General features: G+C 53.4%; 1 protein-coding gene across 4 annotated transcripts in view; it reads right to left on the bottom strand.

The window, feature by feature from the left end:
- Window positions 1–25375, bottom strand: part of AGPAT4 (1-acylglycerol-3-phosphate O-acyltransferase 4) — a 98445-nt gene that overhangs the window by 63390 nt on the left and 9680 nt on the right. For 2 of the 4 annotated variants that reach the window (XR_016233573.1, XM_051855176.3), the window contains exon 2: window positions 9132–9394. Coding sequence is in view for 3 of the 4 variants with exons in the window: in XM_051855176.3 (XP_051711136.1) it covers window positions 9132–9309 (178 nt within the window). In the remaining variant the exon portion in view is untranslated. Of the gene's footprint in view, window positions 1–9131; window positions 9395–21781; window positions 22058–23269; window positions 23340–25375 lie in introns of all 4 variants that reach the window. The other 2 variants (XM_089332498.1, XM_070074596.2) reach the window with 2 other exon arrangements.

Genomic DNA, 25375 nt, shown 5'->3' with positions numbered 1-25375 from the left:
CTCCTGGGAATTTACCCAAGGGAAATGAAACCAGCACATGAAAGAATTATCTGCACCCCAAGTCTTATTGCAACTCAATTCACAACAGCTAAGACAGACAGTCAACCCAAATGCCCATCAACTGAAGACTGGATAAAGAAATTATGGGATATGAACACCAAAATTCGGTGTTCACAACAAAATGGATGAAGCTAGAAAACAACATACTTAGTAAAGTAAGCCAGTCCCAAAGGAACAAATGCCGTATGCTCTCCCTGACCTGTGAGAACTAACAGAGCACCTACAAGGCAATCTGTAGAAGTGATACACTCTGAGAGGCAATGACTTTGAACAGCCCTTGTCTCAAATGTTGAGGAAAGCTTTTTTTCCCACTATTTGTTGAACTCTTAGTACAGAGTTAATCATGTGTATAAAGTTCATTGAAAACAGATCTTAGTAAAAAAAAAAAAAGAATGGGAATAGGAAAGGGAGGAGGAAGAGGGGTGGGAGGGCGGGTACGATGGGAGCAATCACCATGTTCCTAAAGTTGTGATTATGAAATGCAAGAAGTTTATATTTCTTAACTAAGACTTCTGGGGGAAAATCTAAACCAAAGCAATTTCTGCCTCTGCTACGCTGGTTTGGTGTGCTGACTTGCTGGCCTCGCAGGTTTCATTTTGTGTGTGGTTTCTGTTTGTCTTTTGTTTTGGTATCATCCACGAAGCTAAGTGAGGAGGAGCTGGAACAGCACCCATCTCGCCCCAGCTGGGGGCCGACGGGATAGCTTGGAGTATTCACAGTGCATGGGACAACGTGCGGCAGGCAGGACCCGTGGAAGATGCTTGGGGAAGACATTTTGATGAGGTTCTGAAACCAGGCTGCCAGCTCTCAGGCAGCAGCTGTTTCCACTCCCTGATTTCCTGGGGGCTGCGCCTCCCCAGCACCTGCCAAGGATATACCCAGGGCAACCCAGGGCAACCCAGGGTGAGGGTGCTGCTGCCTCACTCAGCGGAGCCTTCTCCCCTCTCAAGGACAGTCACGAACACACTGTCACCACCCAGCACCTGCAAGGACACCCAGACACTTTGAGAATTCCATGGAAAGTGGAATTCACAAGGTAGATTTCGAGTTTGAAATCCATGCATAGCTTTTTAATATGCATTTTCCATGAACTATCTGAAGACCTTGTGTAGACCCTGTTGTAACAGAAACCAGAAAAGTCAAAGGAGGAAGACCTCCCTTTGTCAGTTCTTGAAAGTACTGGAAAAACCATCACTGGGGAAGGTGAGGAGTAGGTCAAGGTCAAGGCCAAGGTCAAGGTCGAGTGAATGCAGGTGCCATCAGGCAGCATTTGCTTGCTGTGTGTGTGGAGACCAACACAGTGCAGAGAGAGCGAAAGATGCCAGCAGGTGACAGAGGTAAAAGAGGGGGAGCCGTCCCAGCAGACCCTTGTGTGTCCCCCGCTCAGTCCAGGAGGAAGGGTGCTGCCTCCGGGTTAGGCTGAGAGACCCACAGTCATGAGGAGCCCTAGTGTGGTTGTGGCAAACGTGTCATGGCCTTCTACACCCCTTCCAACAAGACACTGCTCACCACGGCGGTCACAGAGACACTATCTGAAGGGAGAGCGTCACATCAGGCAATGGCCAAAGTCAAGTCTATGGCCGGTCACCGGGCCTCTCTTCTGTGGAGGCCAGCACCGCCGGCAGTGGGTGAGGAAGGATCTTTAGAACCTCAGGCAGGACATCCAAAGTTTGGGCCGTGGCTCCCAAACAGAAGTGGCCGGTGGGTCCTGTCCATGGTGCACACTGGCCAGCTCACGGTCAGTGAAGTGAAGGGTTAGGACTGGGGGTTTAGGGGAAGACAACCCAACTCAGACTCCTTCTGACGTCACGGTGCCGAGCAGCTATCTAAAGAAGCAAAGGAGCCCACACCCGCTCAGGACCGAAACAGGAGCCGAGCCATCAATCAGGCTGTGGGGAGGCAGGTGCAGCCAGCTGCAAGGGGACAGAACACGCGGTTCCCCTCAAGGTCGTGCAGGAGCCAGCACAGCCACGGTGACCCCCTGTGGAGAGCCCACGGCTCCCCGACCAGAGACACCCAGACCTGCCCTCATCCCTGCCTCTACCTCGGCTCAGAAAGCGCAGCCCGCGGGGCATTGAGCCTCTTCCCTGACCGCTCCTCAGGCCCCAGGGCTCCGCCAGCCCTGCTCAGCTCCGGGGCGACAGGGAGGATTGCCACAGGCCGCCCTGAATCAGCCATGAACAACTTCCCTCGGAGAGGCAGCCGGGGACAATCAGGAGCGGTAGCACCAGGAGCCTGGCTCCCTGCGAGTCCCTGCTTCCCCGAGGCCTCTCCCAGGGCTCCAGGGAGCAGCGCTGTGAGGCCGGGCTGGCCGACACTCAGGATGGCGCATCCTCTGCACCCCTGCTCCCTCTGCGTCTGTCTCGAGGGCTCCCTGCCCTTGTCCATCCCCACCGCCTCTGACAGCCCCTTGTCCCTCTCCCGCCCAGCCCCGGCTCCCACCTGCCAGGAGCTATGGGAATGCCAACCAACCCCAAGGGGAAGAAATACGCAATGCACCCATCATCTGGGCTTTGTAAACACTCTAGTCCTGTCCTGCTTCAGGGAGCCATGGGAGACCTTCTGCACCTCTGGGTTGAAAGACAGGAGGAGCGAAAGCAGCACAGAGACACGGAGCTCAGCTCCTGGGAGAAGGCCTTGTATTCCAGCCTCCTTAGCCAGACTGCACCGAGAAGCAGCCTGGGTCCAACGGCCAGGCCAGTGCATGGCGGAGAGGGTTGGAGCCAGTGGGCCCCAGGAACTGGTATCCGATGTCTGGGTTCTGCGGGGACTGCCGGCGCTGGGGTCCCACTGCTGTTCATCTGTGGACCAGACCAGCACCATGCCCCGGTCACCGGGCACAGAAGCCCTGGTGGAGGAGCACCACCTGGCCCGGAGGTGACCTTGAGAGTGGTCCAGCAGTGGATGTGTGGCGTGGCTGGGGCTGTGCTCCAAGCAGCCCCCAGGGAGCATCAGACAAGGCCTGCGGGGCCAGGCGGTCTGGACAGGCCTGAACTTGAAGGTCTGTAGAGTTTGCAGAGGGGCCAGCTGTACCGGGAGGTCCCACCGGAGGCCCAAGGACATGCGGGACCATGCTTGGGTTGCATGCTGGAGAAGATGCTGGGGTGCCCAGGTCCTTGAGCCCTCAACCACAAGGGGCCCTGTCCCGCTCTTGCCTGGAGCCAGGTGAGACCTCTCCCCCCCACACACAGGTGAGTCCCACCTGCTCACCCTTCACACAGGCAGAGGGGGCAGGGTGGGGGTTGCAGGGGCCTGCAGGTGGCCGAGCAGGCCCTGTGAGCGCGGCTCCCGCAGGTGGGCTGGGCCTCCCGCCCTCCCTGGGCTGGGAGCTCAGCATTCCTGGCTCCCACCCAGCAGTGACCAAGGCTGCTGGGCCACCTCCTGCAGGACGCTTCCTGGCTTCTGATGAAGCCTGCCCGCTGGGACAATCTCCCTTTCATTAACTCAGTGTCGCCCCAGCCCAGCCCAACGCGGGATAGGAGTTGTCGTTTTCAAAGAGGCCGCGGTCTCAGCTCCAGAAAACGCATGCACGTTGTGTTGCATCTCCTTGAGCTGGTTCATAGTCGCCCGGCTCCGGGAAGGTGGAAGCCAGGGCCGGGGAGGGGGTGAGGAGCTGCCGGGAGGTGGAGGGGAGGGACAAGGACAGGAAGCCCTTGAGACGGAGCGGCTGGGCAGGGCCCACTGCCCCGGTCAGCACAGAGGTCAGCATCTGCCTGCATATGGGGACCCACGGGGGCACCGCACAGGCGCTGCTGTCCCTGGGTGGCCACCCTGAAGGGAAGACAGTGGGGAGGGGGTCCCTGGAGTGTCGCTCAGCCTGGCCACGCTGAGGAGCACCGTGAAGCCCCAGTGCCCAGCGCGCGTGAGAAAGCCAGCAGCACAGGTAAAAGACAGCAAGGTGAGCTCACACACCTCAGGGCATCAGAACCAGCGTGGGGCTCTCCCACGGCATCGCCCCGGCCCTGGCTTCTGTCTCCAGGGTGCAGAGGAGAGGCCATGTCTGCGGGCAAGGCAGGAAGTGAGATCATGGCTTTTAACAAGTTACTTTGCTGTACAGCTTCCTGCATCTTTGGAAAATGTAACGGGCACAGGGCTTTGTCGACCAGGAGAAGGAAATGCAAACCCAGGCCTTGCCCAGAGACCGTCTCCAGTGCGTGCAGGCTCAGAAAGTTCTGGAAGCTCTCTGATTCTGGCTCACGTGCCCAAGGCCGCCCTGTTCTACTTTCTCCATCCCACCCGGTGACAGCTGGGTCACGAGAGGAGAGAACACGAGCATGATGGGAACTGTGGGACCTTTAACCTTTGCCCAGAGTAGGGGACAAGACACCGAGTTCCTCCCGGGTGTCCGTCCCTGGCTGAGGCCGTCCCCGACGAGGGACCGAGCCCGGAGCCTCCTTCCAGACAGGACCGCAGCCACACGGGTCACAGAGCTCGCTTCTCGTTAAGCTCAACCACTTCCAGACAAGCCAGCGACAGAGAGGAGCGGTCTTTGGAGAGTTTGCGGACCACGCCTGCTACACACCCTGCCGGGGTTTCAAGCAGGTTGATATTTTGCACCCCAGTAAACTTAATCCTTTAATTCCATTTCCCATGAACTTTCTGAAGTTGTACAAGCCCAAACATCCTTCGGGGAGGGGCTGGGGCGTGGGTGTTGAGTCCCCAGAACAAAAAACTCCAAGACCCTCCACCGGAAGATCAGAAGTGTGGCCCATTCTGCCCCACCCTTGGGCTTCAAACGCAGCTGTGGTTTCCGAAGGCACCTAAGAAACACCAGGGCGCCCAGGTGCACCTGCCCCATCTCCCTCCTCGGGACACAGGTTCCCGCTTTCAGCCTCAGGCTGCAAATACTTGATAAAGCACTCAGATGCACAGCGTGGCTTTCTGCCATTTCAACTGGCCCTGGAGATCCGGCCTGTTACTGGTGCTCGGTCTGCTTGGCTGTCCGAGGCGGCACAGCCTGTAGCCGGGGTGGGGGGATGGGGGAGACGCCCCAAGTGCCACGAGCACTCCCCACTTTCCCAGGCTGGCTCGTGACCAACACCGTAGAGCCCTGCATAGGGCCGCCTCAGGAGTAGGCTCAGGCTTGTAGAACCAGCTCACAGCAGTGCTGGATGTAGGAGCAGGTGCCAGGGCTGGGGTTGGATGATGCGGGAGGGGGCGGTGTCTTTGCTTTGCAGCGATTTGCTGGTGCCCCTCCCCAGCCCCACTTTAATAGGTTCTCCTGCTCTGTTTTCTTTTAAATCCACAATGTCAGGGATAAAATTATAAAGCCTGGTGCAGCCCCCTTTCCCTGGTGGTGTAAAAGCACTCAGGAAAGGGAGTGAGCTTCTGCGTCGGTGTGAAGGGGCCTCCCGCCTCCCGCCCTGCACAGCTCCTCCTCCACCTCCTCCTCGCCCGCACGGCAAGCAGCCCAGCTTGGCTTCTCTGCCTGCAAATCTGGACAAAGATGACAGGCCAACCCCTTAACAACCAGCCATCCAGATTAAATTACTTTCAAATGGTTACTCCTAAGGTTGGTGCTTGTGCTTAGACCAAAATCCCTGCCCAGTGAGTCCTTCCGTGAGCAGCTGCTTGTCCTGGGCTTTCTCTGTAGCTGTCATTTGTCTGGCATGGGAGCCGGGCCACGCCAGGCCACGGGACTGATTTGAACTCACTTGTTGCAACACCAACCTCTTACTTAGCAAATATTTAATGAGAGGCGGGACAATGAGCGAGCTGTCAGTAAAATGTGACCAAGGTGATGGACGGTGGCTCTGTGTCTCGAGGGGACCATTTCTCCTGCTTCCTGCTTAGGGACTTGGCTGCACATGATGGATGCCGATTTTCTAAGCTAAGAGTGATTCCGATGCCAGAAGACACAACCAAGGCCCTGAACAGTTTTTATCTTCATCTGGGGAGGGGAGAGAAGCAAACTCCAGCTGCACAGCTCCATCGAGGGGGAACCCACGAACTGAAGCCCACGGAGGCCGGCGGCCCTGCTGACCTGCCCCACGGCCCGTGTGTTCACGCGGCTTTGTTGGCGCTGAGACAAGCAGGGTACGAGGAAGCCTGTCAGTTAGAGACCAGGGGAACAGGAGCAGGGAAGACGCCAGCTAGGCCACCCAGCACCTGCTGGGATCCCACACGGGGACGACCTCGCATAGAGTGGGCACGGCTCCTGCTCTGAACTGACTCCTCGCACAGAGGAGCCACCGTGAGCCTGCGAGCCATGCCCAGGGAGGGCCGCCCTCCCCTTCCCGCACATCTGTCTCCCTGGAGCCAGGGCCACTTCTCTGGAGACAAAATCGTCCTCTCCTCCTTCAGATCGGGAAGTCTCTGCTGCTGCTCAGCTCCGAGCTCACGGATGCTGTCCCCTGGGGAGCAGGCGCTGGGCACTGCCAGATGCACCCGGAGGGAGGTCCTTCTGGGCCTTTGACCCCAGGCCCCCTGCCCTGCATGGCACCCACACGGGCCAGGTGTCGGAGGTTAATTCTCGAGCTTCATTTAGAATTTCTGAATAACTAATTTTCCAGAGATAAAAACCCACCTTGCTCTTTGAATATGTTACCTATCTTTTAAGATTTACGTATTTGAAAGTCAGAGAGAGAGAGAGAGAGAGACAGAGACAGAGAGAGAGACAGGTCTTCCATCTGCTGGCTCACGCCCAAACAGCTTCAACAGCTGCAGGTGGGCCAGACCAAAGCCAAGAGCCTGGAACCCATCAGTAGCTCCCACATGGGTGCAGGGGCCCAAGCACTTGGGACGTCCTGTGCCGCTGCTTTCCTAGGCACATCAGCAGGGATCCGGATCAGAAGTGGAGCAGCTGGAACTCAATTATTTGTTACCGATCTTCATGAGTGGTGTCTCCGCCTACTGCACCACAACACTGGCCTCAGTTTGTTACCTATCTTAGTTTCCACCAGAAACCATCAGGCAAAAGCATCCTCAGAAAAATATCTACAAGATCCTGCCACAACCTTGGTACTCATTTGTGTTTACCACTGACCCAAAGCAAAATAAAGTAATTACATGAGCTCTGATCCCAAATCCTATCTCTTACAGCTTAACTCCAAAGCGAAATCTGATTCTTAACCATCTGCTGGAAATCCGGGTGGGGGTTACAGATGGATGAGTATATGGGCTTTCATGTGGCCAACTGACAGATTTGGGGAATTCCAGAGGTGTGCACAAATCATAGAAATGTGGGTTTCAATGAAAAGTACAATTGACACTGCTTTGTTGAATTTAAATTTTGTTTAAATGGCAACCTATTCTTGTAGCGTGCAGAAGGACTTTACAATTAGGTCAACCTTGATCGACTGTGTCCCTTCCCTTGATAATACCACTGCTCCGCACACAGCTGGGGTTCCAGACCAGGCCATCTCCTGCCGCGTCTGCCCGGCTCGCACCAGCTCTTCCTTTCTCGACACCTCGGTGGAAGCCTAAGTGCTAGGAGACCAAGGCTGGAGGGACGCACGTGACAAGAGAGCGCATCGCCGGGCGCGGGACTGAATGGGGACTGAATGGCCAACGAGCCACAGACACAGGGATCCAAACATATTTGTTCACGACCATAACTTGGCCTTATGGTCCTACGACCTTTTCCCAGACATGCTTCTGTAGAACACTCTAAACGTACACAGTGCGACTCACACTGAAACTGTATCAGAAACACCCATCAAACACACTGTCAAGTTCTGAGTCGGTGAAAGGAGCCGTCACTCAGGATCTCGTCCCCTCACGAGTCATCACTTTGAAGCTTAAACCAGGAGAGCCGACTGCATCACTGGTCACCCCCTGCACAATCGTATATGGCTTATATCGTTTTAATTCAAGGTGGACTGCTGTGCTAAAGGGCTTCAAAGGGATATCAATAATCCTGGACTCAGCATGAAAACCGGCTTCTCTGAAGAGCTCCTGTTTTGAAATGTCCTGGCACATGTGGATCGCTGCTAACGAGCCGCCGTGTTCTCCGCTTCTGAGAACAGTACAGAATTAAGGACAGTCAGCAGCAACAGCAAACGCAGCTCCAGACACCCCAGTGCGCTGAGTCACCCTTCTCTCACTGATGAGGTTCAGCCCAGTCCACTCAGTCCTGTTTGACACAGCCTAGCATGTTCTCGCCTCTCTCACATGCACACTCAGATGGTCCCTAACTTACAATGGTCCAACTTAACGATTTTTCTACTTTATGATGGCACCAAAGCCATACCCATGCAGCAGAAATCGTTTCGAATTTTGAAATGTGACTTTTCCCTGGGCTAGTGACCCACGTTCCCCTCTGGCCCCGGGGGGCAATGGTGGTGGCTGCCACAGCCGGTCAGCCCCCACAGTGCCTAGGGGAAGCATCAACGCCCTCCAGCACACCCTGCTGTTCAGCTGGGACGCCTGCAAGGTCAGGGCATTCGATGCATTCTCAACTGCCAGTATTTTCAACTTCCGATGGGTTTATCTGCAGGTAACCTCCATCAGAAATCAAGAAACCCCCGTATATAAAAGTGGAGAAGTCTTAACAGGGTTAGTGGACTTTATCAAAGTTAATTTCTGGTTGAAATATCACGCTCCAGTTACAGAAAATGTTACTGCTGGTGGAACACTGAAGGGTATGAGATTTCTCTGTATTATTGCTAGTGACTGACCGAAACCACAAGCATCTCAAAGCAAAAAGTCAAAGGGACAAAAGTAAAAGAACAATGTAGTCTATTGCTATTTAGTTTTTAAAAAGTCTGTATTATGTCTGCGTATATCAGCGACCCACATGCATACGTGTACACACAGGGAGAGGCACCTGCACGCTTCCTGTCAAGACAACCAAGAAATCAGCCCCAGGGATGCCCCGAGGATGAGCGAGGGTGGCAGGACGAATACTCTCTCAGCATAGCCCTTCACACCTCTTAACTGTCGGGCTATCGGCATTTCCCATTCAAGAAACAATTTCCGAGGAGCGGGGACAAACCAGAGCTTTCCAACCTACAAAACCAGGACAAGACACAGCTCGGTGCTCCAGGGCAGCCCAGCGAGTGTCTCGCGAGCGCCGCGGTCGTTACCCGCACCCAGCGACGGGGCGGCAAGGAGGGGAGCGAGGCGCTTACGGCTGGAGATGCAGTAGGACAGCCTGCAGTTGATCTTCCTGAAGAGCTGCTTGTTGATGGGCCAGAGGACGAGCGTGAGGAGCTGCGTGGTGTTGATGATGAGCCCCGAGGCGATGAACACGTAGCAGAGGACCAGGTGGCACAGGAACTGCGACTTCAGCAATCCAGCCAGGTCCATGGCGTGCGGCTGCTCGCATTCACGCCGACAGACACCCACGGGAGAGGATTTCCAGGAGGGAGAGAGGTCCGGCACTCGGAAGGGTCTAGAACACAAAGCAACGCTAAGCGTTAGCCAAAGGATGTGGTCTTGGAGTCACACACATATACAAGTGCTCTTAAAAGAAATATATGCTCGAGACAAAGTCAGCACACAGCAGGTGATCTACTTCTACTTAGCAAACATCGAGCTGGTTGAAACAACTCTCCTCTAACTCTCGGGACTTCCTCTGAGGTTGCTACCATCACCGCAGGTGAGGAAGCTGAGGCCAGGAGAGAGGAAGTGACCCAGCCCACGTTACAACTTCCCAGGGAAGGGGCGGCTCAGCTGCCCGGTCCACGCCGCCCCAGCGCAGGTCAGAGCTCTGGGTCTCGCCTCCGACTGCATCTTGGCCCAGGCTGGCCCTTGCTCATGCCCTCCCCACTTCTCCTCGCTTGCTCAGCTCATCCAGGTCTCCGTTCCCCCTCCCCCCCAGCAGGGCTTCCCGGAACTCAGGCCTGCCTGGGTGAGATGAGGGGGCCTACCCCCCAGGCACCCTGCACCAGGAAGGCATTTCCTGCACCCTGCGATGGCGTGCTGAATCGTTCTCCATGCCCCCCTGGACTGTCACCCGCTCCAGGACCACGCCTGCCTGGAAGACGGCCATCTCCCCAGCACCTGAGTGCTCCCCACCTGTGACTGCAGCTCCATTCTTAAAGAAACCTTCGTGGAATGAGCTCATGAAGGTAGACACAGCCGAACGCTGAGGATCTCGGTAACACAAATGACTACGGAGGCAAGAAGACCTCACAGGTGGTGGTGGTAGGGGGTGGCGTGGCAGTTAAGCTGACACTCAGGACACACCTAGGGATACAAGGTTCTATACAAAATCCCAAGGGACCTATTGGGGTTTCTCTTTTAAAGATTAGTTAATTTATTTGAAAGGTTGAGCGACATAGACAGAAGGAAAGAGAAATTCCTTCTGTGGTTCCATTCCCCAAATGCCTGCAACTGCTGGGGCTGGACCAGTCTGAAACCAGGAGCCCAGAATCCATCCGGGTTTCCCACATGGGCAGCAGGAACCCAAGTAATGACACCATTATTCCCTGCCTCTCCAGGTACATCAGCAGAAAGCTGGATGAGAAGAGTAGCCAGGACGCAAACTGGCACTCCAACATGGCACATGGGCATCCCAAGCAGTGGCCCGACCCACTGTGCCACAGCACCTGCAGGGTGGCGAGGCCTGGATGCCCACGTGTCAGGAGCTTGGTGCCCAGCACAGCTACAACAAGAGGTGAGCCTGGAGGAGAGCTCCCAGGTCCGCGGGGGCCGAGACCAGTGCTATTTGCACGGCTGGTACAGGAGCAAGGCTGGCCGCCCTGCTCGCTCCTGCACAGGCGCCCACTGCTGTGGTGCCACGAGGCCCTCACCAGAACACAAGCAGGTGCCACGCCCTTGGAACTCCAGCACTGCACACTGACCACTCTTTTCTCTGTGTATTACCCAGCCTAGGCACTCTGACAGCCACGGAAAACGGACTAACACAGACTCTCAAATTCACATACGGAGACAAGAACAGTCAAACGATCCCCTGGAGAACAAGGAGACTCATTAGTCGGCTTTTTGTTACTGTAACAAGAGACCCAAGACCGGTATGTATGAAGGAGAGAGGTTCATTCTGCTCACAAATTTAGAGGTGCAAGGCCAACATTAGGGGGTCCCATTTGGCTTAGCTTTTTTTTTTTTTTTTTTTTTTTTTTTTTGACAGACAGAGTGGACAGTGAGAGAGAGAGAGACAGAGAGAAAGGTCTTCCTTTTGCCATTGGTTCACCCTCCAATGGCCGCTGCGGCTGGCGCACCGCGCTGATCCGATGGCAGGAGCCAGGTACTTATCCTGGTCTCCCATGCGGGTGCAGGGCCCAGGTATTTGGGTCATCCTCCACTGCACTCCCTGGCCACAGCAGAGAGCTGGCCTGGAAGAGGGGCAACTGGGACAGAATCCGGCGCCCCGACCGGGACTAGAATCAGGTGTGCCAGCGCCGCAAGGTGGAGGATTAGCCTAGTGAGCCGTGGCGCCGGCTGGTTTGGCTTCTAATGCAGGTGGAGGGTGGTGGTGGTAGAGCCCACAGGGAGAATGAGCAGTGAGCCAGGAAGCAGAGACAGAGAGAGAGAGAGGCTGGGCCCAAACTCAGGCCTTCAGAACAACTCTCCTTTGAGTGAGGGCGATACCCTCAGACCCCCAGGGACCCAGGGACGCCCACTGGCTGCACCTGCTCCACACTGTAACTGGATCCCATGTCCACTCTCAGTTCCATTCATTTATGACTTTGGAGTGGTAAGTCACGTAGGAGTTTGAGGGCTGAATCATGTTCAAATCATACAAAAGTGCTATGGGTTTGTTAAATAGCTTAGTGACGTCACTCCCACGGCTGATAATTAAAGAGGAGCAAAGCCAGATTACTGGGGGATAGGTATGTGTCGAGTGTCTTAGGTTTATTTCAGATGAAGGCTTGGGGAGCCGCCCTTCTCATCCTGAATAAGGCAGAACTTTCTGCTGCATGGTGGCAACCTGCGACACTCCAGCACAGACAAAGACGGCGAAAATACCTGACAGGTGAGAGAAATGGCTAAAGAGAAACATTTTTATTTTATTTTATTTTTTGACAGGCAGAGTGGACAGTGAGAGAGAGAGAGAGAGAGAGAGAAAGGTCTTCCTTTGCCGTTGGTTCACCCTCCAATGGCCGCCGCACCGCGCTGATCCGATGGCAGGAGCCAGGAGCCAGGTGCTTTTCCTGGTCTCCCATGGGGTGCAGGGCCCAAGCACCTGGGCCATCCTCCACTGCACTCCCTGGCCACAGCAGAGAGCTGGCCTGGAAGAGGGGCAACCGGGACAGAATCCAGTGCCCTGACCGGGACTAGAACCCGGTGTGCCGGCGCCGCTAGGCGGAGGATTAGCCTAGTGAGCCACAGCGCCGGCCAAGAGAAACATTTTTAAAGACTCTTTCCACCAGCACCTTGGCTCACTAGGCAAATCCTCCACCTGCGGCACCAGTACTCCGGGTTCTAGTCCCGGTTGGGGCGCCGGTTCTCTCCTGGTTCCTCCTCTTCCAGGCCAGCTCTCTGCTGTGGCCCGGGAAGGCAGTGAAGGATGGCCCAAGTGCTTGGGCCCTGCACCTGCATGGGAGACCAGGAGGAAGCACCTGGCTCCTGGCTTCAGATCAGCGCAGTACACTGGCCGTGGTGGCCATTTCGGGGGTGAACCAACGGAAGGAAGACCTTTCTCTCTGTCTCTCTCACTGTCTAATTCTGCCTGTCAAAAAAAAAAAAAAAGACTCTTTCCTTTCAGCATTAAGTACTTGGAATGTCACAGAGAGACCCTTTCCAACAAACCCCCTTCAGTAGTTTATTATATGAGGCAAGTATGAGAAAAAATCCCAGGCTATTTCTGAGACGATTATAGAGGTAATTTATGGAGTTTGTAAATCAACAAATCATTTGCAAGCTTTTCTCATGTTGTATTTCTGTGAACAAAGCTATTTCTTATCATCAAGAACAACAGGATACAACTAAAACGCTTTAAAAAAAAAAAAAAAAAACAAAGATGCTGCAGCCTGTTGCGTGTATTTGGTTCTTATAATGTAACAGCAGGGTCGGCGCTGTGGTGCAGTGGGTTAAAGCCCTGGCTTGCAGTGCCGGCATCCCACATGGGCGCCGGTTCTAGTCCTGGCTGCCCCTCTTTCGATCCAGCTCTCTGCTGTGGCCTGGGATAGCATGAGAAGGTGGCCCAAGTCCTTGTGCCCCTGCACCTGCGTGAGAGACCTGGAAGAAGCTCCTGGCTCCTGGCTTCAGATCGGCACAGCTCTGGCCGTTCCGGCCATCTGGGCAGTGGACCAGTGGATGGAAGACCTCTCTCTGTGTCTCTACCTCTCTCTGTAACTCTTTCAAATAAATAAAATAAATCTTAAAAAAAAAAAAACACTGCAACAGCATGGTCTGCACACCAGTGAGCTCCGGCATCTGAGCTTCACCATCCCTCTTCCCAACACCACCCTATGACCTTGAGAGCTGACTCCAAGGATGTGAAGTGCAGGATGCGAATCTTGACGGACAGTTCCTTCTAAGAGTTTCTGCAGTGAAATCCAGCTACCACGGCCAGCACAGGTCACTTATGGGGTGGGAGGCAGACATAAGGAAGCCCCCATCGCCGCTGCCCGGCCCTCCTTGTGGTCAGATGACGGGCATGCTTCACGCAAGACTCTCAGGCACAGTAAGTGGGCTGCCTGCAAACCCGACAAGAAGGGATGACAGGGCGGGCACACAGGAGAAACTCTGACATGCGAAGGCCACTGTGGCCACCTGGAGCCAAGCTCTGCAGTTTGTGGGGGCCATGCAGCGCAGGTGCTGGAGGGAAGGCAGCGACGAGGGAACCCCGGGAGCTGGACAGCTCCGGCTCTGACAGCTCGGGCCCTCCTGAAATCCCTGGGTCCTCCGATTCCTCAGGTGCAAGACCTGAACAAGCGCACAGGGGCAGACGTAGCACCTGGAGCAGGGAGCATGAGGCAAGGCGAGGACTGAGCTCACTGGCAGGAAAACGGGGGGGGCCACGAGGCAGCAGCTAAGACGCAGGGCTTTGGCATTTCTGGGAAAGCCAGACCCATGCTCTGCCGTTTTCCTAGATGCTGACGTTCCTGTAATTCAACTTTCCACTCGGCAATGCACCCTGCCCTGCGTGTTCATTCTAACCCGTACTTTCCTGCCAGTGACGCAGAACTGGGGAGACGATGCACCTGCAAAATCTCGCCTCCGCTTCACCTTGCTCTCGGGCAATCATCTTACATGGAAGCGCTGGCCAGCAGAAGGCATTTCCAGCATGGACGTCTACGGCCACAGTGAGCTGGACACACACACCGGCCGAGGCTCTGGTCTAGCTATGGACGGCAACACAGACGGTGCACAAGCTGCCCTGCCCGCACTGGTGGGGACGCGAGCTCCCGCCCTCCAGGAGAGCTGCAGTCCTTCTCCAGATGGACACAGAGCTGCCAGCTTCAGCCACTGGAACGGGCGACACACCAGGGGCGCCTTCGTGAAAACAGCCGTGTTCTGCAGCCACTAAGTAAGCATGCGTGTCACTCACTCAGGGGGAGATGCTAAACCCGAAACAGAATGACCTGTCGCTAGCTTTATGTTAAGGATCGGATGTTCCCTGTTTGTTTTTTAAATATTTTCATTACCACATTGAACCAGGTCAGGATGTAGAAGCAGCAAATTCCTCCAAAGAAACCATGCAAAAAAAAAAATGCCCATGCCCCACTCTGATCAAAGTCCCAGCACATCGTACTGAGGGTCCCTGCACCCCAACATCCGGAACCCTCGAAGCGTACGGAGATCACAGAAAGGCAAACTCTTTCATGGGATTTTCTTAAAATTCCAAACTAGATGTGCTTGTTGCTTGTTATTTCCAAGGATAAGGTTTCATTCTCAAGGCCAGGAGGTCAAACGGAACTCGTGGCTTCAGTATGAAGAGCGACGCTCTCCAATCTTTGCAACCCGAGTCTCTTCACACACTTACCCACAAACAACTTCTGACCAACTTTGCGGACAAAAAGTGGCTTTGAAGAAATTCTCTATGCGAAGCGACAGCAACAGCTGCCATCTACAGCCACCAAGCACTTGCATTTCCTGACAGCAGGAGACAAACAAGTGAACGCCAGGAGACCCAGCCAGTGGAACAGATAAAGTATCACTGAAATAGGTTCAAGTGGCATGAAATCACAGAGAACAACCCCAGCTCCAAAACCAAGCACAGGAACAAGAAAGCTGCAGGAAGTCTTAGACACACACTAACGGCATTCTCCTTGTACCCGCCCACGCATGAACACACGTGCACACAGACGCACACAGACGTGTACATGTACACACATGCAAGCTGGCCCACCATCTTCATCCTTAAGAAACAGAGCAGGCGAGTTCAAAGGGCCCTCCCAGACGGAGCAGAGGCCAGCCCGAGGCGGGGTCTCCTGCACTCCAGCACCCCTTCCCCAGCGAGGACGGCGGCCCCCCGCCTCGCTCCCCAACTACCCCCTATAGAGCAGGCGCTCACGTGTGCCAGGGAAAAGGCAAACTCCCTGGCAGGAAGAAGGGCACAGTGAGAGTGGGGGAGGGGAGCTGGTGAATTTTCTCTTGCCTGGCATTTTTGGTCTACGAGGCAGAGAATTCCAGGAACACCAGTGCTCCCAAAGAAAGGGGGGTGGAGTGGGATGGGCACAAAGCCAGGAGAAATGGGTGAGGAGGTGCCCTGGGCGTCGCATTCAGCTCCCAGTTCCATGAATCTCCACCAGGGCAGCACCGAACTTGGGACCCTGAGGAAGTCGCTCAGTGCTTGGTCCCAAAAAGCAAGTCCAAGTTCAGGTCTCGGCTCCCTTGCGGACACCATAGCCCAAGGCCCAGAACAAAACCAGAGATTACTCTGGGCATAACAGAGGTGTCTTTGGGACCATCTCTAATTAAAATATTCCAATTAAAAAATCATCACATTGGAATGGTTCGGCAGAAGCCCATATAAAATTAGCTTGTTTTAAAATTTTATAGAGCGGTCCGTGGCGCCACATCTCCATACAGGAGGGGACACAGTGTCCATCCAAGCCACCCACTCACGGAACAGGCCATCAGTCACAATCAGGGTTTTCATTATGCTCTCGGCTGAGTGACCAGTGGTCCCTCTACAACCTCCGGCTGCAGGACGATAAAAATAGATGCCTACAGAAAACAGATACTGTAAGGTTGCATGGAACAGCCAGTTCTGAGGGGCTTGAAAAACAAATCCTACAGAGCTTGTGTATCCAATCCGTGGAAAGCCAGCTCAGAGGCAAACGCAATCTTGGGGACATTTTCTGTCCTGAGAATAAAAATGGGAAGGAATGATCTATTTTCTAAGGGCTTTCACAGCTTTAACTTTGCTGAGATGAAAACAGGAACACTTCAACACCACGGTTTCTGGAGGAGTAACCAGTATAGCAGTATCAGAATAATAAATGTTTAATGCATGTTATCTCATTAATTGTCACCAAACCCCACTACATACGGCATTTCATGCTCATGTATTATAGACGAGGAGACCAAGGATTAATTAGACACGGTAACACGCAAAGGTCAAATAACGAGCGGGGGTGGGGGGAGCAGACCACTTCCCATGCTTTTACCCACTGTCTGCGCTGCCTGTAAGAAGCCCGAGACCCCATCGTGACCCTCGCCCTTCTCAGGACCACCCCACATCTCAGCTCGTGGCCCATCTGGGGAAATGCTGCATTTTTTAAAGTTTTTATTTAATGAATACATTTTTTCATAGATACAACTTTAGGAATAGTGTGGTTCTTTCCCTCATACCCCCCCCCCCAACTCCCATCCCACCTCTTTCCCATCTCCTTCTTCATTATGGTTCGTTTTTAGTTTGATTTTATAGACAGAGGACCAACACCATGTTTAGCATAGATTTCAACAGTTTGCACCCACACACACAGACAACATATAGAGCACAATTCAGGAAGAAAATGTGCAGTCGATTCTCATAATACAATTAATTAGGGACGGAGGTCCTACATGGGGAGCAAGTGCACAGTGACTCCTGTTGTTCCTTTAACAATTAACACTCTTATTTATGATGTCAGTGATTATCCGAGGCTCTTGCCATGGGCAGCCAAGGCTATGGAAGCCTTTTGTGACCACAGACTCCATCGGTATTTGGACACGGTCATAAGCCAAGTGGAAGTTCTCTCCTCCCTTCAGGGAAGAGTCTCCCTCTTTGATGACCCTTTCTTTCCACTAAGGTCTCAGAGATCCTCTGTGTAGGATAATTTTTTTGCCACAGAGTCTTGGCTTCCGAAATGGTGCATTTTTAAGCTACTGCCAACGAGTCTTCCAGAGCCACAGCCATGTCTTCCTTCTGGGCAGATGTTACACCATCTCCAAATCCAAGTCCAGTGGTGCAGGGGCCCTGGGGGCTGCAGGGTTCCGAACGCGGTGTCCGCGGAGCCAGCTGGCTGCTGCGTGTCCATCACCAAGAGCGAGTGAGCCGTTTCAAAGCTGCTCAGTGGAAAGCTTAACTGTGATCGAGTCCTGATGAAAAATCCAATATCGTGAAACCTAAACCATTCCTGTGGCTTCCCCTGAGGATTCTGCAGTTAATAATGAAGGCTTTTCAGAGGTGGAAGGAGAACAGGCTATGGCGGTCCTGACTGTGACCCCGTGGCCGTGGGCATCAGCCCAGCAGTGAGCATGTGGAGGCTGGGAGTGTGGGAGCCGAGGAGTGGGACAAAGCAGCTGTCTCCTGGGCGTGAAATAGCCCCATAACAGCTCTGGGCCCACAGGAGCAGGCCAGGAGGGTGGCACCACCAGCCAGCACCACACACACACACACACACACACACACACACAGCTTTGTTCAGCACAGAAACTGCCTCCCACACCACCATCACCATGGCAACGTGGTCAGGCCCAGCATCGCCCAGTGCTCACAGCTGTCCTCCCCACTTGGCCTCTACAAAGATGCACAGAGGTGACAGCAGCATGGAGAAGCCCCGTGTGCCGACCGTGTGACCTGGGGCAAGTAGCTCTCCATCTCGGCGCCTCGGTCTCTACACCTGTTTAAGGGGAAGTTCTCCCTGCCTCCCAGAAAAGCTCAGACAACCAAACGCACGCATGCATGGGAGCAGCCCATCGGCACCCCAGCCTGCGTGAAGCCCTCCTAGACCCCCAGGCCTCTCCCTCCTCCGACTGCTCTCCACAGCCCCGAGCCCTCTGCCATTTTCCTTCTTGGCTTCCCCACTTGTGGCTCCACTGGCTGGCGCACAGGTTTTATGGAGAAGTTCCCCATCCGGGTATCTTTTTCCGACACTCGCACAACTCCAGGTACCTGGGCTGAATCCGCTGGCAGTCTCAGTGTCCGCTGCACGTTCTAAGGGAATCCTCACGTCCCACTCCTGAGCCCAGAGGCAGAGCTGGCTGGTCAGCGTGAGGGCTGTGCTCACTATGAGGGGTAATAACTGATGATTCCCTGCATACACGCCTCACCCGTACCCCCTGACCAAGACCCTCCTCACCGTGGTATGCGTCAGACAGACCTTGTACTCTGGTACTTTCCTGACCTCAAAGAGCCTTGAAACGAGCTAAGGACATGCTATTGATAGCTAAGGAAGTAGTGGATAAACAAATGTGCACCTGCCTCCCGCCAGGCAGCAGGAAGGCGCCTGGCAGAGGCTAGGCTGCCTCCCCAGTGCTGGGACTGCCTGCGCTCAAGCCACCAGCAAATGGTGGCACCCAAAAAGATGATTTTGAAAAGCAGATCTGATCCTTAATACTTCAAAAACCTTTTTAAGACTTAGGGCAAACTTCAAAACTTTGTCGGCAATTTCCCTGAACTTATTTTATGATTGGGTTTTTGTTTTGAACACTCGCTGGGGAAAGGGGCACAGCTGTAATCTGGGAGCTCTGGAACTTTTTTTTTTTTTTTTCAAGATTTTATTTATCCAAGAGGCAGAGTTAGAGAGTGAGAGAGAGAAGAGAAGATAGAGGGCAGAGGGGAGAGGGGAAAGGGGAGAGGGGAGGGGGGAGGGGGGAGGGGAGAGGGGAGAGGGGAGAGGGGTCTTACCTCCACTGGTTCACTCCCCAAACTGGCCGCAACAGCCAGAGCTGGGCCAATCCAAAGCCAGAAGCCAGGAGCCCGTTCCAGGCTTTCCCGGTCTCTCATGTGGGTGCAGGGGCCCAACCTTGGTTTATCCTCCACTGCTTTCCCAGGCCATAAGCAGACAGCTGGATCGGAAGGACATGAACCAGCGCCCATATGGGATGCCGGTGCTGCAGGCATAGGCATAGCCTACTACGCCATGGTGCTGGCCCCAGCCCTGGGACCTTTATGCAGGCACCAGTATTGCCAAACAATCCCAAATTTTGGTGCTCCGAGTGGAGAGGCCAGGAAACCAGGGGGAAGGGTACTGAAGCTCCGGAGGTGACACAAACCCATTCTCGGCACTGCAGAGTGGACCGATCGCACAAGCCCCTCCTTCGCTGCGGCCTCGTCCACCTCGTCTGCCTGGGTCAGCCGTTCCAGGAGGAGTCCTGACTCCGTGTCACCTCGCAACGTCATCTTCGGTCACACCCACAGGGCTCGGCACCAACGGCAGGCCCAGTCACAAATGCACCACGCCACCAGACGCGAGGCAGCTCAGCTCAGAGGCAGGCTGTCTCATAGAGCCGACATGGGAAACACCAGCGTATAAAGGCTGGGGGACACAACCGCACGGGCATGGTGGGCTCTGCTACCAACCGCTAACTTTGTGCACGCGGGGAGTGTGGCCCTGGCAGGAGCTCATTCTGCACTGGCAGGTGCACTTGGTTTGTAGAAACCCCCTTGGGAACCTACTGGTGGCTGAATACATAAATGCAGAAGGGGAGGTGTCCGGTGTTTGGAGTCAGGGGCAGAGTTTATACTTGGTCACCCACGTGTTCTTATCAGCGTGGGCACGGAGCCCCTAGAAACCTCAGCTTCCACAGCTGCCAGCGCGATGTTCTGACAGATACACCGACCCTGCCAGGGTGGTGCAGAGCTTAGTGAGGCTGGGGGATGGGAAGGGGAGGCTGTAGGGGAGACACCTGGACCTCTGTCATCCGTATCAGTTTTTATGGCCCACTCGTCCACAAGGCCTTGGCCGCAGTGCAGCTGACTGGTGGAAGCTGCTATGCACTGACACTGCCGGGTGTGGACCCGGAGCAGAGCCCAGAGCACTCCGCCAGGGGTCGCAGGCTTGGGGGGCCCTGACCTGGGGGACAGTAAGGAGACCGCACTTCTCTCGCTTCCACCTCTCTCGGCAGGGCCCCGTCTGCCCTCTTCCATGTTGCTGGCATGCCCTTGACCCCTGAGTTCTTGGAGAGCCTGAGGTTGTCAGACCTTATTTTCCAGAAAGGAGTGCGGGGGAGGCGAGCGATCGATATGGGCATCTTAAATCTTTCATTTCTGATTTTCATAAAGGGATGCTAAAGGAGCCAGGCCGCTTCCTCAACTTGATTCCTGTATAATGGACGGGAGGAGACTTCCTAGAGAAATGCACCTAAGTGCTTCTGCCATGAATCATGTATTGCAGACAGACTTGCTGGCTCAGAGTGCCCGAAATAAGCTGCCTGGCAACATCCTTGTTTCTGAAATACAGCCACAAAGATTTGAAGTTCACGGACGGGAGCGATGCTTTTGGGGTCATCACGGACCGACCGGCTCGTCCTTGTAAAGTTTCACCAGTAACGGCGGATAAAACCCGAGGCAAAGCTTTCTCTCTCCCTCCCTTTCCCTCCTAAACCCAAAAGCTCAGGAATGAAAGATGCCTGGTGAGGCAGGGAGGTCCTTTCTAACTTCTCAGCCAAATCTTGGACACGGTTCCCTAAGTCATTCATACATTTATTTATCCATTGATAAGTTTATTCATTCATCAGGTTGCCCGTCCATGAAACTACTCACTCATTCATAAGTTAAAGTTCAATGAATCTGCGTGAAAGCAGCTTTACACATAATAGCATTCCATCAGACGCCCGAGCCCAAGCGCAGAGGACATGGCTAGCGTCCCTCTCTGGGTCTGAAGTGGGCACCACACCCGATTCAGGAAAGCCCTGGAGAAGCTCCCTCTCCTTGCATCCCTTACAGAACAGACATGCTTAGCCAGTGTTCGCTCATCCCATTCCCTGATACGATGTCACCTCCACGCTGGCAACTCCGAATTGTCGAGAGAAAGCATGAGCTGGAACAGCCCTAGGTTTCTCCCCCATTACCCTAAGCACAGGGTGGATGACCCGCCGATTTATTCTTCCCGCAATGCCGTGCAGATAAAGCCACATGACTGTTCTTCCAACTCTCACACCGTGTCAGCAGCATCAAGAGTCTCCTACAAACACTGGGATTGCACGAGGCGATCCATCAGCTTGGCGTGAAAACGACCACAAGGAAAGCAGATTACCTACTCATACCGAAGGGAGGGAGCTCAGACACTGAGGAACACAGAATTGACTTTTTTTTTTTTGAACAAAGACTCTTCCATTAAAATATAAATCCTTGAAAAGTAGGAGGAATCACTCACAAGGTGAGTCATGTACCCAAAGTCATGCATTCTGTGAAAGGCGATTTTCTCCCATTATCATAGTAATTCACATTCATTATACAAATCTGTAAATTTCTAAAATGTAGATTTTACCACCTAAAACAACCATTTTTGCTTTATTTTCTTCTCCTTTCTGGGTGAATATGCTTTTTTTTCCCTCTGCCAGATAAAACCATTGCAGAGGGGTTTTTATTTTTAAACTCAGCTGAGATCCAATGCCAAATCAATTTTCTATGCCCTTTTTGCAACCTTGGTGTGGGATCACATTCAATTTCCATAATGCAACATAATTACCCTTCTGGTGGTACCATAATTATTACCTTCTTGCCTCATTATGGTATCTTTGGGCTTCGTTCTCTGTCTTTTCAGGAATAATTAATACAGTGATTAGCGATGCTGAGCATAAAGCTCTCTCCCTTTTTTGAGTTGTGGGTTCTTTCTTTGGAACACATTCCCAGAAACGGGATGCCGGGGCTCCAGGAACAAACATTTTAAGGTGCTATGTGAGGATCGCCGGACCGCTTTCCAGAATGCTGTGTGGGTATATCCATTTAACAGGAAGACAGAGGCGCCCATTTCATCACATCTATTCTCATCTGAAAACACACACAGAGAACTACATAAGCCTCAGACGTAAAGGCCGTGTCTCATTTTAAAACACGCTACTCTGGATGGCCATGAAGTTGCATGATTTTTAACGCCTATCAGAACACGGCTTTGTCTTTCGGGACAGCTCTCTTCTCTGCTGCTCACGTCTCCCGCATGCTGATTTGCATGTACTCTTCATATACTCAGAGCATCATCTTATTCCATCTAGAGTAGCCAATTTTTACTGATTTGCTGGCATTTATGTTTAGCTTTTTGGAACTTTAAATTATTATAAAGCAAGAACGCTGATTTTAGGGCTGGCACCATGGCAGAGTTGGCTAAGCCTCCATTTGTGGCACCAGCATTCCATATGGGCGCTGGTTCAAGTCCCAGCTGCTCCACTTCTGACCCAGCTCTCTGCTGTGGCCTGGGAGAGCAGGGAAAGATGGCCCAAGTGCTTGGGCCCCTGCATCCATGTGGGAGACCAGAAGCAGCTCCTGGATCCTGGCTCCAGATTGATACAGCTCTGGCCATTGCAGCCATTTGTGGAGTGAACCAGTAGGCGGAAAACCTCTCTCTCTGTCTCTCCCTCTATCTGTAACTCTACCTCTCAAATAAATACATAAAATCTTAAAAAAAAAAAACAAACCACAGATTTCCTTCATAGTGCTTACGATTAAGCAGGTCTTCCATGTTTATGTCTTACCCTGCAGAAAACTGGTAAATATTCATGCATTTCATCTACTTTTTCTATATTTAATTATATATTTGAACCACTGGCTCAATCTAACATTTATGTTTGTTTCTGATCTCTGAGGATCTAAGTGGATTTATTTCTAACTATGTGGCCAGCAGTATCCGAGGCATTCAGCCAAAGACCCCTCCCTACCCACCGTTCACCCCACCATTGCCAACACAAAAGACCGACCAGCAGCAGAAATGAAAAGTGGAGCATGAACGCTGTCACTGCCCATCGCAGGGACAGGACGGCGTGGCCGCCCAGCTTGGGGTGTTTTCTTCTGCTGCCTGGCACTCTTGGCCTGAGCACCTGATGGCCGTCCCCCCTCTTGCCCTCAGTTCAGCCCTCTCTGTCACCAGTAACAAAGCGCAGGGGACAGGACCTTGGCCTTTGAACTCGGGAGCTCCCTTGCGCCCACACATTCCCCCATGGGAGAGGGGGAGCCAAGGGGACTGCAGAGCCCACATCCTGGGCTTCTCACCTCCCACTGAGACGGAAAAAAGCTCTGGGCACTCAGAAGGGCTTTGCTCCCCGACCCTGCACAGATGCACCTGCAGGAGGAACGAGGCAGAGAGGGGTCGTTTCAGTAAAGGGGCGCCTCCCCTGTTGGAGACCAGGGCACAGAAGGCCTCACTGGCAGGGGGCGTGCAGGTTTTAACTGAGACAGCCAAGGGCCAGAACTGGAAACACCCTGGGAGCGGGCAACGAGAGACCCTTGAGCACCTGCCTTGGAAGGACCGTGGCCTGGGACAGACAACTACAGGCTTTGGGGACGCCGCCCAGACCAGGCTGGGCTCTGGCCATGGCAAAGGGAGAGTCCTCCTTCTACCCCAGACACTTGTTAGATTAAAGGATATTTTTGGTAAAATCAATGACATTCCACGGTGTTAATTCCCAAACACCAGGGAACACCTTAACAAACACAATGGGTTCTGTGCGTCCTGCCGAATCAGGCCTTGACTTCGGCCTCTGCTTTTAGCCGACTGGGTCCTCTGTGTCAAACGTTACAAGTTCCCTAGAAGTAATCATGAGGAATCAGGTTAAAAAAATAATAACTGCAAAAAAGTAACACAGCCCAGAGACCTTGCTGCTTCTAAAAATGATTCTCTGAAGACCCACCTACAAGCCAGTAGGAGCAGCAAGGGTTGGGGGTGGAAAGGGTGGATGAGGGCCGCGAGCAGCGACGGACCAGGAATCCACAGTAGCACCAGCGCTCACGGCAGAAGACAACTCCTGCAACACAGAACAGCTCCCTCCAGGCTTGGAAAGCGGTCTGCACACTCAGTTGGCAAGCTTAGTTTTTAGCGTCTGAAATATTTTAAATAGAGAACCCACAGACTATGCCTCAGCGCACGGATAGCGTGTTGTATCTGCTCCATAAAAAAAAGTCCTAGATATGGAAGCTACTTCCCGATCTGAGGTTGAAATCACTGTGCTCCCGGGGACCGGCGCCGTGGCTCACTTGGCTAATCCTCTGCCTGCAGCTCCGGCATCCCATATGGGCGCCAGGTTCTAGTCCCGGTTGCTCCTCTTCCAGTCCAGCTCTCTGCTGTGGCCCGGGAGGGCAGTGGAGGATGGCCCAAGTGCGTGGGCCCTGCACCCCATGGGAGACCAGGAGAAGCACCTGGCTCCTGGTTTTGGATCGGCTATTTGGGGGAGTGAACCAATGGAAGGAAGACCTTTCTGTCTCTGTCTATAACTCTGTCAAATAAATTAAAATTTAAAAATTAAAAAAAAAAAAGAAATCGCTGTGCTCCCTTGTTTTTATTCTTCTACCAAACCTCTATGGATTCACAAAAACGTGCAAAGCATAACGCCCAAATGCTTTCATGACTGCCTTTTGATACTCAAAATGTTTTCGAAATTTTATATAGTGAGTGAGTCATGTTTAATTATGGAAGAGCATCCTTTTCTATGACTATACCAAAAATTAACCTCTCCCATCTTTTTTTTTTTTTTTTTTTTGGACAGGCAGAGTGGACAGTGAGAGACAGAGACAGAGAGAAAGGTCTTCCTTTGCCGTTGGTTCACCCTCTAGTGGCCGCCGCGGCCGGCGCACTGCGCTGATCCGATGGCAGGAGCCAGGTGCTTCTCCTGGTCTCCCATTGGGTGCAGGGCCCAAGGACCTGGGCCATCCTCCACTGCACTCCCTGGCCACAGCAGAGAGCTGGCCTGGCAGAGGGGCAACCAGGACAGAATCCGGTGCCCTGACCGGGACTAGAACCAGGTGTGCCGGCGCTGCAAGGCGGAGGATTAGCCTAGTGAGCCGCGGCGCCGGCAACTTCTCCCATCTTGACGCCCCAGGCTTTTCCCTGCTCTGGAGACCACGGTGACGAACATTGCACAGGGGCCACTGTGCCATTCAAACGGCATTTCCAGTGGAATCAACACTCCGAGTGATGCTGTGGGTGCATGGCCCAATGGGAGACACTCGTGTTCTTTCTTACATGTCTCTGTGTGAACACTCTTCAAAAACTTCATGGAAAATGCCCATTATATTTTAACTCCATTTTTTCCATGAACTTGAAATACTCCTGTATCTTCTAATTATACTACCAGAGTATGTATCACTTGTTCAATATATTCA

This window comes from Oryctolagus cuniculus, chromosome 5 (assembly GCF_051225735.1).
Source record: "Oryctolagus cuniculus isolate XC-2025 breed Fujian yellow rabbit chromosome 5, ASM5122573v1, whole genome shotgun sequence".
Taxonomy (NCBI): domain Eukaryota; kingdom Metazoa; phylum Chordata; class Mammalia; order Lagomorpha; family Leporidae; genus Oryctolagus; species Oryctolagus cuniculus.
The sequence above is the reverse complement of the archived record's forward strand: the minus strand, read 5'-3'. Positions and strand labels throughout refer to the sequence as shown.